The sequence below is a fragment of the Trichechus manatus genome, unplaced genomic scaffold, assembly GCF_000243295.1.
Source record: "Trichechus manatus latirostris isolate Lorelei unplaced genomic scaffold, TriManLat1.0 scaffold00030, whole genome shotgun sequence".
Lineage (NCBI taxonomy): Eukaryota > Metazoa > Chordata > Mammalia > Sirenia > Trichechidae > Trichechus > Trichechus manatus.
Genome location: NW_004443966.1, coordinates 17,529,664 through 17,548,565, shown reverse-complemented (window position 1 = coordinate 17,548,565; position 18,902 = coordinate 17,529,664). Strand labels below are relative to the sequence as shown.

At 38.3% G+C, this 18,902-nt stretch overlaps 1 protein-coding gene across 10 annotated transcripts in view; it reads left to right on the top strand.

The window, feature by feature from the left end:
* The window catches only part of MYO9A (myosin IXA), a 247,183-nt gene that overhangs the window by 212,182 nt on the left and 16,099 nt on the right, over positions 1-18,902 (top strand). For all 10 annotated transcript variants that reach the window (XM_023729773.1, XM_023729771.1, XM_023729777.1 and 7 more), the window contains 3 exons: positions 271-376; positions 1,557-1,688; positions 2,453-2,576. In XM_023729773.1, coding sequence (XP_023585541.1) covers positions 271-376; positions 1,557-1,688; positions 2,453-2,576 — 362 coding nt within the window. The remainder of the gene's footprint in view (positions 1-270; positions 377-1,556; positions 1,689-2,452; positions 2,577-18,902) is intronic.

Below are 18,902 nucleotides of genomic sequence, written 5' to 3'. Positions count from 1 at the left end.
CTTATATACCTCATCAGTATAACTGCAGCTAATCCATCTTATTAGATCATAGTGATTGAATTTACAACACATAAGGAAATCACATCAGATTACAAAATGGTACACAATTATACAATACTGGGAGTCATGACCCAGCCAAGTTGATATTTTTTGGGGACACAATTCAGTCCATGACAGCCAGCCTCCTCTACTACTTAGCATCTGCCCAGGAGGAAAATATAACATATAAGAAAGAATATTCAGTCTTATTTGCGGTTCTTACTGTTTTAGGCCTTCAGGAGAGGAAGGAGACAATCCGTGGCGTGTACTCTGTGATTGACCAGCTCTCTCGGACACATCTCAATACACTGGAACGCCTCATATTTCATCTAGTCAGGTAACTTCAAGAAGCAAGGGTATGTTTAATAGTTTCTCTTGGATTCCTTTAAATATATGAAGAGCTCCTACATTTGGAAAACTGACTGTCTTAGTTATCTAGTGCTGCTGTAACAGAAATACCACAAGTGGGTGGCTTTAACAAACAGAATTTTATTTTATCACAGTTTAGGAGACCAGAGGTTTGAATTCAGGGTGCTGGCTCTTGGGGAAGGCTTTCTCTGTCAGCTCTGGAGGAAGGTCCTTGTCTCTTAGCTTCTGGTCCTGATGATCTCCATGTGGCTTGGTATCTTCTCTTCCCCTGTTTCTGCTTCTCTTATGCTTATTTAATCTTTTATATCTCAAAAGAGATTGACTCAAGACATACCCTTCACTAATCCTGCCTCATTAACATAAAAAAGCCGTCCCATTCCCAAATGGGATTATAACCACAGGCATAGAGGTTAGGATTTACAACACATTTTGTGGGGGGGGGGGGACATAATCCATAAGGCTGACAGAAGATTTTTTGTATTTATAAAGTCATTACCTCGCCTATTAAACAGATGGTTAGAAATAGAAATCCTCAGCTGAGTTGGGCTACATGGCCCTTACTGTAGCTGTGTAACAACTTCAGCCTCACGGTGACACCGTAGCCTAGCCTGTTATCTTACTCCTCAGCTAGAAAGGATCATGTATCTGTTGACATAACCTAATTCATGGGATGTGGCTTCAGATGGTACTTAGGAATCGATTGACAAAGAGACTTCAGGAGTAGCCTCTCTTCCTTTGAGTGTAAATATCAGAAGCAATTGGGAAGAATGCAACCCTTCTTTTTGGTTAAATGTCTTATATGCTTGTCTAAAAATGCCTTAAAGCCTTCACTTTGCATCCTTCAGACATGTTCGTCTGGTGATGCTGGCCTTGAGCAGTGTGGGTCATGAATTTCCGTTGATAAACTATCTGCTGACCTAGATTACTTCGGGGAAAGAACAAAGTGGAAGTGTATTTTCCAGAGGCAGAAGAGCAGTTTGGGAAAAGTCTACACTGTCTCCCTTAAATTGCACTTCCACTTTGTGCCTTGCAGTACTGTGACGTTGATGTCATAACGTCTTCTTTCATCTCTTCTGCCTACCTCCTTGTTATTCTCCCCTCTTATCCACTTTTCACTTGTTTTTTTTTTTTTCCCTCCCCTTCCTTAGGATTGCTTTACAGGAAGACACGAATCGAATGTCTGCGAATGCTTTGGCCATTGTGTTTGCTCCCTGCATTCTCCGCTGCCCTGACACCACTGACCCACTACAAAGTGTGCAGGACATCAGTAAGACTACCACGTAAGGACAGTCACCATCACCTCCGGAAGACCCAGGGACTTCTAGCTGAGTCAGTGTAGTCATTTCATCCAGATATCAAACATAGTGAATGATTTCATAAATTCAGATGTTTTTAAGAAAATTGCTGTGTACTGACATCTAGACACTGTTAGGTTTTTTTTACTGAAGATGGAAAATCCTTTAGATTCTATTCAGCTGAATATTATTAATTTTAAAGGGTCTTATTTTTTAAGTGTGGCACTTTCTTAAGACTGCTTGTAGTTTCTAAATAGTTTTTTTTTAAGTTCTAGTTTATCAAATTATGTACACTTCATGTCTTCCTATATTCTGGTCACATCTGGTCTCAGGGCTCTGAATCCCTTTGGTTTTAGTACTTCAGTACTCCTGTATTTTACCTTGGCCTTTTTTTGTGGGCCTCTGCTTTTCTTCTAGAGTGGTGTTTCTTAATTCAACTGCAACAGGAGCTTAAAAAAAATACTGGTGCTTGGGTCCCACCCTCAGAGAGTGTGATTTAATTTGTCTAGGGTGTGGCCTGAGCATTAGGATTTGTAAAGCCTTTGCAGATGGATTCTGTAGTGCAGCCAAAATTGAGAACCACCGTTCTAAAACCAGTCTCTGAGCTCATAAAGTAAGGAATGTGGATTTTTTTTTGTTTGTTTCTATCCACCAACTTACTACCACACTGAGCTGAAAAACAGTCTATGGATGCTACACTGTGTTTTACTTCAGCTCTTGACAGTTTTCTCTCTTTCCTCCTGTTTCAGCTGTGTGGAGCTGATTGTTGTGGAACAGATGAATAAATACAAGGCTCGTCTCAAAGACATCAGTAGCCTGGAATTTGCTGAGAATAAGGCAAAGACCAGGCTGTCACTGATTCGTAGATCAATGGTAAGATGCAGGAGGTGCAGTTACAGGACAAGTGGGAGACTTCCTGGGGTTTTAAGTGTGCATTTGTGGTATAGAGAGGGATTATTCTCAGAATCTTTTTCATAGGGAACAAGTAAAAAAAAAAAAAACACGAAATTTCAAGGTGCTATGGATCCTTCATGTTTGATCTTTCAGTACTCTTCAGTTATATGTACAGAGTATATGCAGTTAAATGTTCAGAATTTTAAAAATCACATATTTGGATTAAACGTTAGTGGCTTAATAATCTGCCCTGTTTTCTTTTCCTGTCCTTCACATGAAAACTTAACCTGTCCTAACTTTTGTCTCTGCTTTCTTCTACCATCTGTTCCAACCTCAACCATGTCATTTTTTGGTGGTCCTTCCAGCACTCCTGAAATGTAGAGAATCAGTTGTAAGAATGTGATTCATAAGGGCACAGAATTCCATCTATTAGTCTACTGTTATCAAAATAAAGATTCCTTTAAGGGATGATTGTTAGGTTTAGGGGAAAGCCTTGCAAACATGATAATTTATTTCCTCCATTTGCCCACTTTTCTGTTTAATACCTTCCTTTGTAACCAGTGACCTATGTATAGATGACTCTAGTGCTCGTGGACCAATGATCAGTAGGGTCTGGGTAATTGGAGAACCACTGCTACATTGAAGTTTAATTATTGTTCATTTTCTCCCCTTCCCCTCAATTGTAAAATAAAATTATAGTGATGAACACCCAAGCAGATTCCCAGTAATCCTCTAAAGAGAAGAAAAGCAGTCTTCCCTATCGTCATGTCCATGCTTTTCCAGGGGCCCAGCAATGCTTCCTCCATATCTTCATAGTTTATGCTTAGATTAACATTAAAGTAACTCTGTTTCTTCCTTTACTATTTAATCTCTCTGGCACAGAACAAGTGCTTATAAATGTTTGTTGATTAAGTAAGTGAAAGTTCTTCTCTAAAACTAAATATAAACAGACTTTTCCCAGGCAGGAAAGGTATTAAATAAAGCTCATCACAAGATACTATCTGAATCTTTTCCCCAGAAACAGAAACCCCATTTAAAAGTGAAACTGTTTTTGTAGCATGAATTTTCCTGAGCTCAGTTCTGAGAGGCCCAATTTGTCAGGGCCCATCCAGGAAGGAAGGGAAGAGGCCTTTTAGTCTAAAGCTACTTTTCAAAGCTGGTAGACAAGCTGTGCTTTTTTTGCCAATGCTGCAGAAGATGGATATATTCAATCCACTGAAAGATTAAACCTTCTCTTTTAATGGGACAATGACATGTACATTCTAACCTTCTGCTTTCCTTTTCATGTCCTTCCTAATCCAGAAACCTGTACTAATTGCAGTTAGATTTATGAGCATTACCCGCAATTCAGTCTCGGTATGTATTAATATTGCAATGTGTCACAGCCACTTTACATTATTGTCTCCCATTCATCCAGGAGTTGTTCTGCCCTGTCTATCATTCATACCTGTCCATCCTCCATGTGCAGCCCCAGTTCAGGTTCTACTTTCTGGCCAGCATTCCCTTCCTTTTCTCTTACTCTTTCTCTAGGTCTTTCATTTTCCTTCCTCTGTGTCATGCAGTTGAACAGTGTCTATTTGCAGTATACCCGTTTCTCCTCTTTGTCAGATAAGCCATTTAAAGTGATGACTTATTCCTTAGGAAAGTGCATCCTCTTTGTAGATTTCTTCTTTTGTTGAGTCATTAAAAGTTGGAATTGAAAGCATTGGTGTATCAAATGAATTTCTGCTTTATGAGCTTTGCCCCTATCAGTCTCCTCCACTCTGTTATTTTAAACACCTATTACCACTTTCGGCATTCTCCATCATTAATGCTTATTTGTTCATTCATATCTGTGACTTTGATGGCATCTTCCCCGATGTAAGAGTATGGCTCTTAATCTTATATACTTAGCATTTATCAAGACAAAGTAGCAAATAGGAATGAGCAATTTGATGGACTACTTCTAGGGCTAAATATCATAGCATAATAGAACTCATATCAGGATTTCATTGCTGGTGCCCCTCTTCAATTCCATTGATTATACAAAAAAAGGAATGAAGAGATGGAAAGCTGAGAACACCAATCTATGCAGAAATTAATTGCAGAGAATGTCTATCTGTGTGTAACCAGTTCATGGAGGATTCTTGTTTGGGTATAAATACAAGTCAGTTTTGCTTTTTGTTGGTAACTGCCTCCCAGCTCTGCCATGTCAAACTCATTTCCTACTGGATATCAACTACCTTAACAGAGTCTTGTCACTATTCCATAATTTTCAAAGGCTCCAGTCTCATTTCAGTATTGAAGACTCAGTCTTCTTCCTATTATAACTTCAGTCACAAGCTTGATCCGGTGCTCATCTCACTCCTTCCTGAGGCAGACTAGACCTTAATCTGGGGCTAAATACTTTGGGAGTAGGTGGGTTCGTTCTGTTTGTCACACATTTATCCTCTCCCTCTTTGTGCCTTTTCCCCTTCTGATGTTGAGACCTACAGGAGTGGTGGAGAAGGCAGAGTTCTGCAGGATATCCCAGTGCTGAGATGGCAGTCCTCTTTCTTGGTTGTTCAGCACTACTCTTCTAGCTCAGTCAGTGGGCTAAATGAATACAAGTGGTAGCTCCACTTTGCCCTGCGGATGATGAGCTCGATCCTATTCAGTTTCCATAGGCATTGATATTTCCTTGAAAGATTTGGTTACATCTTTTGGCTAAACTCTGACTGGTGGCATTCACACCATGTAACTCTGACATGTGTGTCTTTTTTTGTCTCAAGACTTTACCCAATCAAATCTACCTTCCAACTCTTGGGCCCACAGACACATGGAGGAAAGGTTCCAAATACTTCCTGGGACCCAAGAACTCAAGGGGAGGGGAAAGTTTTGCCCATCTCTCCAACTGACCCTTCCCTACCACGTCCTCTCCCCATTTCTCTTTTCTCCTTTGTGCATAACAGGGGCAAATCAGTAAGTCTTTTGCCTAAACAGAAAACCAAACAAGGAATGAAATACCTGTCTCCCTTTCTTTTAGATGATCTCAAACTTTGATTCTTACCCTCTGGATTTGGATAAGACTACTTTTTCCCTAAAGAAGGAGGGGAAGAGCCTCTTTTCCTAAGTGCTGTGTTCCCACCAAAGTCCAGTAACCTCTTCTTTTCTCTCAACATTTTTAGATTCACATTGAGGGGGAGGGTGGTACAATACTGGTAATAGGTCTGGTTCAGTACACTGGAGCCTGTCAGTAAGCCCTGAAGGTAAAGACTGGCGCCAATTACTGTTGGCTCCTTGAAGCTAGAAGGAGGAATGCTTTATTGTCCTCAGCTTTAGGGCTTAGCCACAATTTTGAAACAGGAGGAAAAATGCCACTTACCATCCTGTTACATATATATTTAGCTGTAGTAAGGCTTTAGGCCCAACCTTGTTAAGAACAAGACTGTATCTAAGACATAGTTGGTATTCAGTAAGCATTTATGGAATTGAATGTAGACCGAATCTAGGATAGATAGCAGTGAGTTTTTAGGATATCCATTGCAAATAAACTTATCAAAGATAATACCAAAAAACCCATTGCCATGAAGTTGATTCCAACTCATAGCGACCCTATAAGACAGAGTAGAACTGCCCCATAGGGTTTCCAAGGAGCAACTAAAGGATTCGAACTGCCGACCTTTTAGCTAGTAACCGAACTCTTAACCACTGTGCCGCCAGTGCTCCAATCAAGGCAATAGTCTTCGTGTATTCATAGATGGAAAAAAAAATACTGTTCTCTCTTGGTGTTTTCAGCTGTTCCCAGAGATTATAATTAAGTTCAATAATGACTTCTGAAATGAAGAGTGAAATACGTTTATGAAAGGTGTATTATCACCAATATGAAAAATCATTTGAGTTGGATGGTGAAAGATGAGTAATAATTTAACAAATGAAGAAATAGGAGAAAGACAGTTGGCAGAGGCAAGAAAGCATGAAGCAGCAACAATCTTGAGTTGCTAGAACTGAGACAGGAAGTGGCAGAAGAAGCTGGAGATGGATTGGAACCAGATGTATGACGTTAAGAATTTTTTGAATCTTCTGCTTTGAAGCATTTTTAAGTAGAAGAATGTCACCATCGATGTGTCTTTTAAAAGATAACTTGTAATATTCTGAAGAAAAACAGATTAACGGTGGGAGAGTCTGGAATACCGGTTAGGCATCTCTTGACAGGCTGTAGATATTCGTATTTCAATCATCACTGAAGTAGGTTGAATGCTGAAGTAGTTTGAAAATGATCTGTTTCTGTTAACTAGGTGGATGGTGGTGATCCGACTTAAAGAATATAATCTCTAACTAGGTTATTCCCAGACTGGAATTTCACAGCACAATGTTCTCAAAGTCCATCCAGTTATACCTTTTCTATAACAAATAAGTTTTATTAATCTATAAAATCCCCTCAAACTACCCTCTTGATTGATATTACACACAAAAGTTTCTATTGCCAGACAGATTTTTGGATATAATGTCTAGCACTTCTAAAACTTTGACCATGGAGCGCTTTTCTTCATAATGTGCCTAGTTGAACAAATGTTCTAAGAAAGGCATTTTACAAACAACATTCTGATTTTTAAAATAGTATCAGTTGCTACTTTATTTACTTAGTTTGGAACTTCAAAATTGCTCTAAATATTTTCAGCATATTCCTGCTATGCTGTTGTTGGTTGACAGTACTTGTGAATTTTGCATAATCTAGCCTTGTTAAAGGAGCCCTGATGGTACAGTGGTTAAGAGCTTGCCTGCTGACCAAAAAGGTTGGCACTTCAAATCCACCAGCCACTCCTTGGAAACTCTATGAGGTAGTTCTGCTCTGTCCTATAGGGTTGCTATGAGTTGGGATCAACTCAGCAGCAACGGGTTTGGTTTTTGGTTTTTTATATTTAGCCTTGTTAAAGAACTTATCTGCATGTCTCTATTGGCATACCTGCAATTCTGTATTAATGTTGATAAATACATCTCTAGGGTTAAGCTGTGCAATTGACTGCCCCAATAGAAGCCAACCCCCTTCCGCCACAAAAGTTAAGTATTAATAATTGGAAAGCGAAGAATCAGCTGAAAAGTGGTAGCGCTAAGCTCCAAAGGAAAAAACAGAGATATTCATAGTGTGGACTTCCTTGACTCCAGCAAATGGACCTGTCATTTCCTCGTGGTATCTGAGTCTACCATTCACACTTAGGTGACCTGACATACAGATTCAGAGAGTGAAGATTTTCTCGGATAGAGAAGTTTCTTCCTGCTTCTGATGCTGATCAGCAGGTATTTTTGTAGGGTTATCTTTGATAAACCATAAGCAACCCCCTACTCTTTTTCTTTTCCCCAAGCCCCTCCCAGAAAGCATTATGGTATCCAAGCGGTATTACTTGTACCGAGGAAAGATCTGCTCTTCAGCAGGAAGCATGTAGGGCTAATGGTGACAAGGATTAGGCACAGGAGATTTTTCAGAGAGTAGGCAGAAGGACAATAGGAAACAATTCGTTAGTCTTTGTGAAAGAAGCATCTTTTTCAAAGCCTTGGAATCTTCTCATCTCTCAGATGCTGACAAACAGGAAGAAAAATTATGTAGAAAATCCTAATACACAAAATTCCATAGGACTGGAAGAACTAGAGTAATATCTGGTAAAGGAAAGAGGTTATTTGGGGAATGAAAAGCAGAAGTTGGGAAATAAGAAAATACAAGAATTATAAGGATTATATAAGGATTACTAGGAGTCCCTGGGTGGTGCAAATGGTTAAGCGCTCTACTGCTAACTGAAAAGTTGGTGATTCTATTCTACCCAGAGATGCCACGGAAAAGGCCTGGCATGGAGCAGTTCTGTTCTGCACACATGGGATCACCATGACTCAGAATCCTCTTGGGGGAACTAACAACAACTTTGGTCTAGGGAGGCATAGGATTATATGTGAGAGAAGATAAGGTTAAGAGAGTTTATAGACAGTGATCAGGGAGTTTGTGTGTTTAGAGAACATAAAGTACAAAAGATTAGACAAGGATGAATGATGTTGGCTCCTTATGTAATGTTTGCTAGTAGTAGGAGTATTTATATTCTGAAAGTTGAATGAATGTTAAATAGCCTCAACTCACTCTTACAGTTCCTTTTTTTTTTTTTTTTTCCTTTTTAAATTCAAACTTGAAACTTTGTACTAGGTGGCGATCTACTTCCTAAAAAACAGCCACTGAAAGCCGTATGGAGCCCAGTTCTGCTCTTGACACACATGGGGTCTCCATGAGTTGGAATTGAATCAACAGCAACTGGGTTGTTTTGTTTACTAGCACTTTTTGCACAATAATTAATGTACTTTGGGCTTTTAAAGAAGCTATTTTCTAATTTCTCACAGGCTTACTTTGATTTATAGTATTGAAGTTTTTTGTGCCCCATTGACCATGCCTCAACACACCTTCCCACATCCTTTCTCCCTTCTGAGCCCTATAGTGTTTTCAGAAGAAATAAAAACTCTCCTCATAGGCCTTATTTATTTTAACACTTAATGGTGTACCTTCTGCTCGCCTTCATTGTTATCTCCTTAAGTCTTTGCAGAAAATGGCAATGTTGGGCTCAAATGAGGACTACCTTTAAGAGGATATCTTCACCTAGAATCCCCCACATTAAAGCATTTGACTGTCAATATTTTTGTTAAAGTTTGGAAAGCCTATTATGGAGTGGTCTCACAGAATTTTGACCCAAATCAAATAATTAAGGTTCTCTGATTTAGAATATCATTCTTAACAGAAGTAGACAGTAGAATCATATATAGACTTCTTCACCCAAAGGATAGCAAATCTACATGATTGGGTGACTGAATTTGTGGATGTTAGAAAGTATCTACAGGTTCACCATGAGTCCAAATCAACTTGACAGCAATGGGTTAGAAAGTTTCTTTCAAATGTAGGGAGAGATGGATGAACGGATCAATTGAAGAATCAGTCAGTCAGTCAGTCCGTAAATCAGTCAGTCAGTACTGAGTACCAAGTGTGGTGAGAGTACTAAGGACGAAGTACTTAATTCAGGCTGGGGATACTGGGAAACGCTGTAGAGGAGGTGACATGTGAGCTGGATCTTAAGGGATGAGTCTGAACTAGTCAGATGAAGAAAGGCGTGTTGGTACAAAGTTTAATTCTAGGAAAAGGTATGCAGTTCAGAATGGTGAGAAATTTGGATATGTAATTGTGTAAAAGGGAGGCTTTAAGTTAAATCAAAATCAACTTGTTTTTGAAGCGTGTGGTATCGTTAGCACTATGGAGCCATGGAAGAGAGCCCAGGACTCACAAGGTCTCATGTTACAGATGGCTTAGTTCTTACTTGATGGCAATGGGTTTGGTTTTTTGGTAGCTCTTATTGTAAGCTTTGGTGCTGTATGTCTTACATTTATGAAAGGGAATGGAAACTGATGTTAATTACTATTTTTCAGCCAAAAAAATAAAAATTTCACCCTGTGTCTCCTTCAGGATTTTGAATAAGTGTAATTGAATATCCTCAAATTGCAGGGCCAGCTGTTGAGGGCTAGAGAGGAGTTTTATTTTTAACCATAGAATGCCCTCATTTTCAGGGAATAATTGGTCCCAGAAAAAAATAGTTTAAAGTGAGTGCTTAAATAGTATAATTAAAAAGGTTAAACTTACGTATGTATACACATAACTCTGCAACTCAGTGGAATAAAAGGCCACTAGAAAAATCTCAAAGGCAAAGAGGAAATCTAAAGTGAAATTAAGGAGCCCTGGTGGCCCAACAGTTAAGTGCTTGGCTGCTAACTAAAGAGTTGGTAGTTGGCATTTCCAAAGCCAACTCTTTGGACAACGATTAGACTGGACTATAAGACATAAAATGATACTCGTGAGGAGGGTGCTTCTTAGCTTAAGTAGATATGTGAAACTAAATGGGTGGCTCCTGTCCAGAGGCGAGATGAGAAGGCAGAAAGGGACAGGAGCTGGTTGAATGGACACGGGAAATGGGAGGTGGAAAGGAGGAGTGTGCTGTCACATTGTAGAGAGAGCAAGTAGGGTCACATAACAGTGTGTATATACATTTTTGTATGAGAAACTGACTTGAACTGTAAACTTTCACTTAAACCACAATGAAAAAGAAAAAAAAAGTTGGTCATTCCAACCCACCCAGCAGCCTCGCAGGAGAAAGATCTGGCGATCTGCTTCCATAAAGATTACAGCCTGAAAAACCCTGTAGGCAGTTCTACTCTGTCACATAAGGTCACTATGAGTCAAAAATAGACTTGATGGCATCTAACAACAACAAGCATTATCAAGTGTCTTAGTTATCTAATGCTGCTGTAACAGCTACCACAAGTGGGTGGCTTTAGCAAAGAGAAATTTATTCTCTCACAGTCTTAGAGATTGAAAGTCCAAATTCAGGGTGCCAGCTCCGGGGGAAAGCTTTCTGACTCTGTTGGCTCTGGGGGAAAGTCCTTATCATCAGTCTTCCCCTAGTCTAGGGGCTTCTCGGTGCAGGAATCCTGGGTCCAAAAGATGCACTCTGCTCCTGGCACTACTTTCTTGATGGCGTGAGGTCCCCATGTCTCTCTGCTCACTTCTCTCTTTCATGTCTCAAAAGAGATTGATTTAAGACACAACCTAATCTTGCAGATTGAGTCCTGACTCAGCATAACTGCCGCTGATGATCCCACCACATTAACATCACAGAGGAAGAATTTACAACACATAGGAAAATCACATCAGATAACAAAATGGCAGACAGTAACACAATAATGGACTAGCCAAGTTGACACACATTTTGGAGGGACACAATTCAATCCATACCATCGAGTAACTAAAAATTACAATAAAAACATTATATATCTGAGTCTATAGGATATATAGCTAGAGCAGTGTTCAAGGAAAATTATATTTCGTTAGAAACAAATGAGAAAAAGAAAATAAACATCTAAATCAAGAGGTTAGAAATAAAACAAGACGAACTTAAGGAAAGCAGAAGGAAGGAAATAATGAAGATTAAAGCAGGAGATAAATTAGAAAACAAAATATGGTAAAACTAATAAATAAGGACGCTGGTTCTTTGAAAAACAGATCATTAAGTAAGAAAAAATGGAGAAGGCACAATTCCACAAATAAGAAATAAGGGCGGAATTGTGAATTTAACAGTGGAAATTTACAGTCTTAAGAGACTACTTTTGTATTATCTATTGCTGTATAACAAATTACCCTGAAACTTGATGGCTTAAAATAACAATACACATTCATTATCTCACAGTTTTTTGTGTCAGGAATTTAGAATCAGCTTATCTGGTTGGTTCTGGCAGGGTTTCTTGTGATCTTGTCGTCAGGATGTTCTCTGGGGTTGCATTTATCTGAAGGCGTTGCTAGAGCTGTAGGACTTCTTTTCAAAATGGCTTACTCGTATTGCCTGCTTGTTAGTGCTTGCTGTTGGCCTTAGTTCCATGAGTGTCCAAATGAGATGGTAGCCAGCTTCTTCCAGAGCAAGTAATCCAAGAAAGAAAAAGGTGGAAGCCAGTGTCTTATAACGTAGCCTCAGTAATCACACTCCATAATTTATACAGTAACCACACAGGTCAGCCCTATTCAGTGCAGGAGGGGACTACACAAGAATATGAATACCAACATGCGAGAATCATGAGGAGCCATCGTGGAAGATGGCTACCGAAACTTTGTTCAACTCTGAAATAAATTTGAAAATGAAGAATTTTCTAGGAGAATATACTTTACAAAAACTTCCTCCTGAAGAAAGAGAGAATATAAACAGCCAGTTACCAAAAAGAAATAGAGAAAATTGTCTAAGAGCGTCTTTCTACACAAACACCAGACATAAACAATTTCACAGAGGAATTTTACCAACCCTTTAAAGAACAAATAATTGCAATAAAATTTAAACTCTTCCAGGGTGGAAGAAGAGGGGAGGAGATCATTTTACTGGAAGGAGTATAATACTGACTCCTCTTCCCCCCAAAGAAAAAATGATAAAAATTACACACAAAAATATTAAAGGCAGCAGAGCACAGCATGGGCTTTGGACTAGACTTTTAGGATTAAATCCCAGCTCCAGTTTGTTAGCTCTTGTGATATGGGGCAAGTCATTTAATCTCTGTGCCTCAGTTTTCTCATCTGTAAATTGAGGTTAACAATAGTACCAACCTCACAGGATTAAATGAGCTAATATTTGTAAAGCCCTAACAGCAGCACTTGGATGGAACATTGTGAATGCTATGTTCTGTAAAAGCTTGATGAGACCTGCCTCATCTATGAATATTCATGCAAAAATCCTAAGTTAAAATATTGGTGAACAGAATTCAGTAGCCCATAAAAATAAATGTTGACCAAGTGGGATATAATCTGGGATTGCAAAGATGATTCCATTATTAGGATATCTATTAACATAATTCACCATATTAATTGATCTGTGGAGGAAAAAATGATTATTTGATATAATTCTATAGGCATTCCTTATTAAAAATATTTTTAATAAAATAGGGGTATGTCTGTAATTTCTTAGCCCAATAAAATATGTCTCTCTCAACCTAAAAGCCAATGGGGAAATACTGGAAGCATTCCCGTTGAAATCAGGAACAAGGCAAGGATGTCCATTTGCCTTGACAACTGCTGTTTGACATTGATCCAGAGGTACTAGCTAATGCAGTTAGATAAGAAAAAGGGATCAGAATTTAAAAGAGGTAAAGTTATCACTATTTCGGTTATTATGATTGTATACATATGGAACTGAAGAAAATCAAAAAACTATTGCAGATTATGAGTATTTAATGGGGTGCCTGGGTATGATTAACAGTGAATAACTTTCATGTATATAAACAACCAGTTTGATAAAACAGTGGAAAAATACTCCTTTGTATTGGTGCGTACATACAAACTCAAAGCAGCAACGTAAAATAACCAAGGAATACACTTATCAAGAAATGTGAAAGATTTACCAAGAAAGCCTTAAAACCTTCAGTATTACAAAAGAAGATTCAAACAAATGCCTTTGGAACAGAGGACTAAATTTTATCAAAGTGTCAGTTCTCCCTAAATCTGTTCATTTATTGTTCCAGTGCTTAACAGGATGGAAAGAGGAGGTTTTCTGAGGCTCAACTAAACTTTCAGACTCTTAAGACTAGCATGGGCTACACTTAGCATCAAAATCGCTTAGAAAGATGTGGGACAGGAAACACAGCATGCCAGCAGACAGCATAAGGTCTTCCTTTTGTGCCAGAGTCCTTGCATGAATCCATGGTGCCACACAGCCATTGGAGTTATCACTGGCCTCCAAGTGAGACAGCTCAGGGACAGGGAGAGGAGATCCGCATCTAGTGGGAGCAGGAACCATTCTGCCTTAGAAGTTTCATGCCTCCCATAGGAGTCAGTATTCTGTAGACATAGTTTCAGGGTCCCTGCAAGGGATATGTCCAGTTACAAAACTCATACTCAGGGAGGTCCAACTATATGTCTTCATACCTGGTATTTATAATTTGTTTGTAGTTTCTTGTCCATATGCAATTTACCAGCCAAGGTAATTTTTACTACAGGCCATGTTGCCCAGTAACATAATTTACATACAACCTTAATCCTATTTTCAGGGGTTCTGACCTAGAAAGTTGACCAAAGATCAAATTTTCATATGGAAGGGGGGAGTTTTGTCACCTTTTACCTACAATGTGATCTTAATAAAAATAGCAAAAGAATTTTGGAGAGGATCTCGACATACTGATACTAAAATTTGTAAGAAAATAAGTAGAATGAGTAGGAAAATCTTAAAAAAGAAAAATAACAAATGATTATAAAGCATTAAAGTGAGTGGTATTTTCAAGGGTCTATTATTCAATAATTGGTGTGGGAGAAATGCATAGTAGCAATGTGGGGAAAAAACAAGTAACAAAGTTGATCCCAATGAATCAAAGACTGTAAAAAATAAAGTACTAGAAGTATAGCTCAGGCTTTGCAGAGCCTCTCACCTTGCTGCAGCCTGCAGGCGCTCAGGCACCCCACCCTTTCCCATGACAAATGCCTAACAGGAAGTTCATTTCAGTGGAAAGGGCAGTTAGGAAAGAGCCCAAGAGGAAATCAGCAAGGTTATCAGCTAAACCTTTTCCTGCAGAAGTTGAAACCAAGCCAAAAAAGGTGGCAAAAATGGATAAATCTTTTTTTTTTTTTTTTAAAGTGCATATAAAAGGGAGAAAGGGAGCAAGAAGAAAAGAAATGAAGTGGCTAACCAAGAAACCAAAGAACACTGAATCTTCCGAAAACAGACTAAAAAAAACCGAGAGCAAGAGAGAAAGAGGCTAAGTGTGATTAATATTATTTACCAAGTCAGTGGTTCCTGTATCTCACTTCTTGAACAATTCAGAGGAATTGTTTTTATCAGCTGCTTTGTAAATGCAACTTTTTGGTAGCTCAAAAACTTTTTTTTTTTTTTTTAAAGAAGGTGGAATAACTCCACGGCAACTTACAACAACAATAACAAGAAGAGAATCCTCCTGCCTCCTGTTTTGAAGGGGTGAAATCAAGTGCCAGTTTATTTTCCCGTACAGACAGGGTAACTTTCTATAGGCATAATAATGTCTTAGACAGCTTGCTGATCTTGGCTTTATGAGAATTATGGTGATCTCTGTGACATCTTTGGTAGTGGTAGTCCAATTTTTCATAATAACTTCTTTAATGTGCTGTGAGGGATTGGAAATTTCAGTATTTACCATGTATGGTATTAAATCGTGAATTAGTGGGACTTTCCACCTAACAGTTATCAACATTTGAAGATAATTATAGTTGATATCTTCCATTTTAGTAACAATTTGCTTTTAAAGTTTAAGTTGGGAAGTCGCTGAAAGAACTATTCAGAAAGGGATTACAATATAACTTTAAAGATTCTTCTGTATTTGCATTAAGAATTGGGTACAAATAGTTCGTAACATCTGTGATCAGTCAAAACCAATAAAGTCCCTATTATGATGGAAAAAATACTATAAGTTTGGAGTAGAGAAGGCTTTTCTATTATGTGAAAACTATTAAAAGAAAGGTTCAGCCACATAAAAATCAATAAATTTTTTTTAAAAGTGTTACTGCATGACAAAAATAACCATAAACAAGGCAAAAGGGAAATGCACACCATGAGAAAAATTTATAAATCATATCATAAAATTGAATTTTCCCTGATAAACAAGGAGCTGCCCCTATGAATAAATAGGAGAAAAGGCAACTATCCAATGAAAAATGAGCAAAGAATACTATAAACCACTTCTGAAGTCATCTACAGACCCTTTTCAGGGAGTCCACAAGGTCAGATCTATTTTTATGATAATGCTGAGAAAGTATTTGTTTTTTCACTTTTGCTGCCATTTCCACTGATGGTACAGAAGCAATTATGGGTAAAACCACTGAACAAGAATATACAGTAAATATTGATCTGAAAAAATTCCATTTTGCAAAAGAAAACCAATTCATGCCCCCCGCTTTTTTTCAGTAAATTGGAAAGTACATTGTTCATAATCCTACCACATAGGAAACTACTATTAATAAATTGGTGTATTCATTTTTAAAACCTACAGTATCCAAGTTTATTTGCTGTTTTTAAGACAATATATCTATGTTTCTAAAAGCTCTGTGTAAACAACTTTTTAGAGCTTTGTAAGATAACCCTGGGCTCTAGGGATTTCATCTTTTCCTTCATCTTTGTCTAATGCTTGCTTTCTTCAAAGAGATCAGACCTGTAGAGCCTGTTTGGTTTTCTTCAGCTAACATGGTACTAACACTGAAGAAAGGCAACCCTTTTATTGGATAACTGGGAAGTAGATACTAGGAATTAGCTCAGATTTTTCCACCTCTCTGAGGCTTTTAAGTTTTAGTTATTTGTTTGGTTTCACTATGTCATGGATTGAATTGTGTCCCCCCAAAAATGTGTGTATCAGTTTGACTAGGCGATGATTCCCAGCGTTGCGTGGTTGTCCTCTATTCTGTGATTGTAATTTTACATTAAAGAGGATTAGGGTGGGATTGTAACACCACCCTTACCCAGGTCACATCCCTGATCCATTGTAAAGGGAGTTTCCCTGGAGTGTGGCCTGCATCACCTTTTATCTCTTAAGAGATGAAAGGGAAGCAAGCAGAGAGTTGGGAACCTCATACCATCAAGATAGCAGTGCCGGGAGCAGAGGGCATCCTTTGGACCTGAGGTTCCTGCCTTCAGATGCCCCCAGACCAAGGGAAGACTGATGACAAGGACCTTCCTCCAGAGCCGACAGAGAAAGCCTTCCCCTGGAGCTGATGCCCTGAATTTGGGCTTGTAGCTTACTGGATTGTGAGAGAATAAATTTCTCTTTGTTAAAGCCAACGACTTGTGGTATTTCTGTTTGAGGAGCACGAGATGACTTAGACATACTATACATAATCAAGATCAAGTGTACTGGGAAGATGTGATGGAATTTATAAAGTGAGTCTGACTGGTCATGTTAGACTGTGGATTTTTATTGAGGTTGCACTGTGTTGATGAACAGCTCCAAACTTGGTTCTTTGCCTCCAGTCTACAGTGCCATCTTCTCCTGAGTCACCCTTTGTTAAATTTGCAGACTGAGCTTCTGTTTTGAGGACGCTTTTCTTAATATATTCTCTACTTCTTGACCTTAGAACTAAAAGTGGAATAGCAATCTAATCCTCCTGATTTTCATCCCATTACTTGTTTTAGCTCTGGATGAGTTAGCCTGAATGCCCTTAAAACTACCCTCCAACCTTCACCTCATCACCTGGGGTAGGCCAGTAGTTTCTATTTTTGAGATAGCACATCTCCCATCTTACTTTCCAAAATCAGTTCAGAAATCTGTCAGTTTATTGTCACATGCTAGTCAAAGGATATTAGTATAGCTGTATAAATGGCTAACTTTAAAAAGGAGCTCTTTCAAAATCTTTTTTATTGTAAAGTACAACACAGAAAAGTAGAAATGTAAATGTACAGCATAATGAATTATTATAAAGTGAACATCCACATGACACCCCTAAGCCAAGAAATAGGATATTGCTAGCACCCCAGAAGGTCTCTCCTTTCCCTTTGCAGTCACAATCCTCTCTCCCTACCCCAAGGTAAGCAATAACCTGATTTTTATGTTAATCACTGCTTTTGTTTTCTTTGTTGTCTTGCCACCAGAGTATGAATCTCTGAGCACTATAGTTTTGTCTTACCTGTTTTTGAACTTCATATAAATGGAATTATATAACATGTTATCGTTTTGTATCTGACTTACTTCACTCAAACTTATGTGTGTAAGACTTAATCCATACTGTTGTGTTTAGTTGTAGCTTGTTTTTTATTACTATATGGTATTCCTGTGAATGTGTGTACCACAATTTGGGTTGTGTTCTGGGAAATTATGAATAATGCTGTTACGAACATTCTTATACATGTGTTTTGATAAATGTATACATTTTTGTTGGGTATATACATAGGAGTGGAATTGCTGGATCATAGGATATACATATCTTCAACTTCAGTAGATAATGCCAAACATTTTTTCCCAAAATGATTGTACTACACTAGCAGTGTATAAGAGTTCCCAACTGCTCCAGTATTGTCACATTCCTTAATTTTAGCCATTCTAATAGGTGTATCATTTTGGTTTTAATTTGTCTCCTGTGCTGTGAATCTAGTGAGATTAAGCACCTTTTCATAAATATATTGACCATTTGGATATCCTTTTTTCTGAAGGACCTATTCAAAGTTCTTGCCCATTTTTCTAATTGGGTTGACTGCCTTTTTCTGATGATCTGTAGGCATTCTTTATGAATTTAGATACAAGGCCTTTACTAGTTACTTATGTTTCATATATCTTCTTCCACTCTGTGGTTTGCCTTTTTATTCTCTTAAAAGTGCCTTTTGATGAACAGTTCTTAATTGTAATGTAGTTAAATTTATTAGTCTTTTACTTTAGGGCTAGTACTTTTTTGGGTCATGTTTAAGATTTTTTTTAATACTTGAGGTTATGAAGATAATCTTTGTTGCCTTTTTTTTTTTTTGTGCTTTAGGTGGAAGTTTACATCTCAGGTTAGTTTCTCATACAAAAATTGATACACACATTGTTATGTTACCCTAGCTGCTATCCCTAAAATGTGACCACACATTCTCCTTTCTACCCCGGATTTCCCGTGTCCATTCAACCAGCTCCTATCCCTTTCTTCCTTCTCGTCTTGCCTCTGGACAGGAGTTGCCCATTTGTCTCGTGTATCTACTTGAACTAAGATGCACACTTTTCACGAGTATCATTTTATGTCTCATAGTCCAGTCTATTCTTTGTCTGAAGAGTTGGCTTCGGGAATGGTTTTAGTTCTGGGTTAACAGAGAGTCTGGG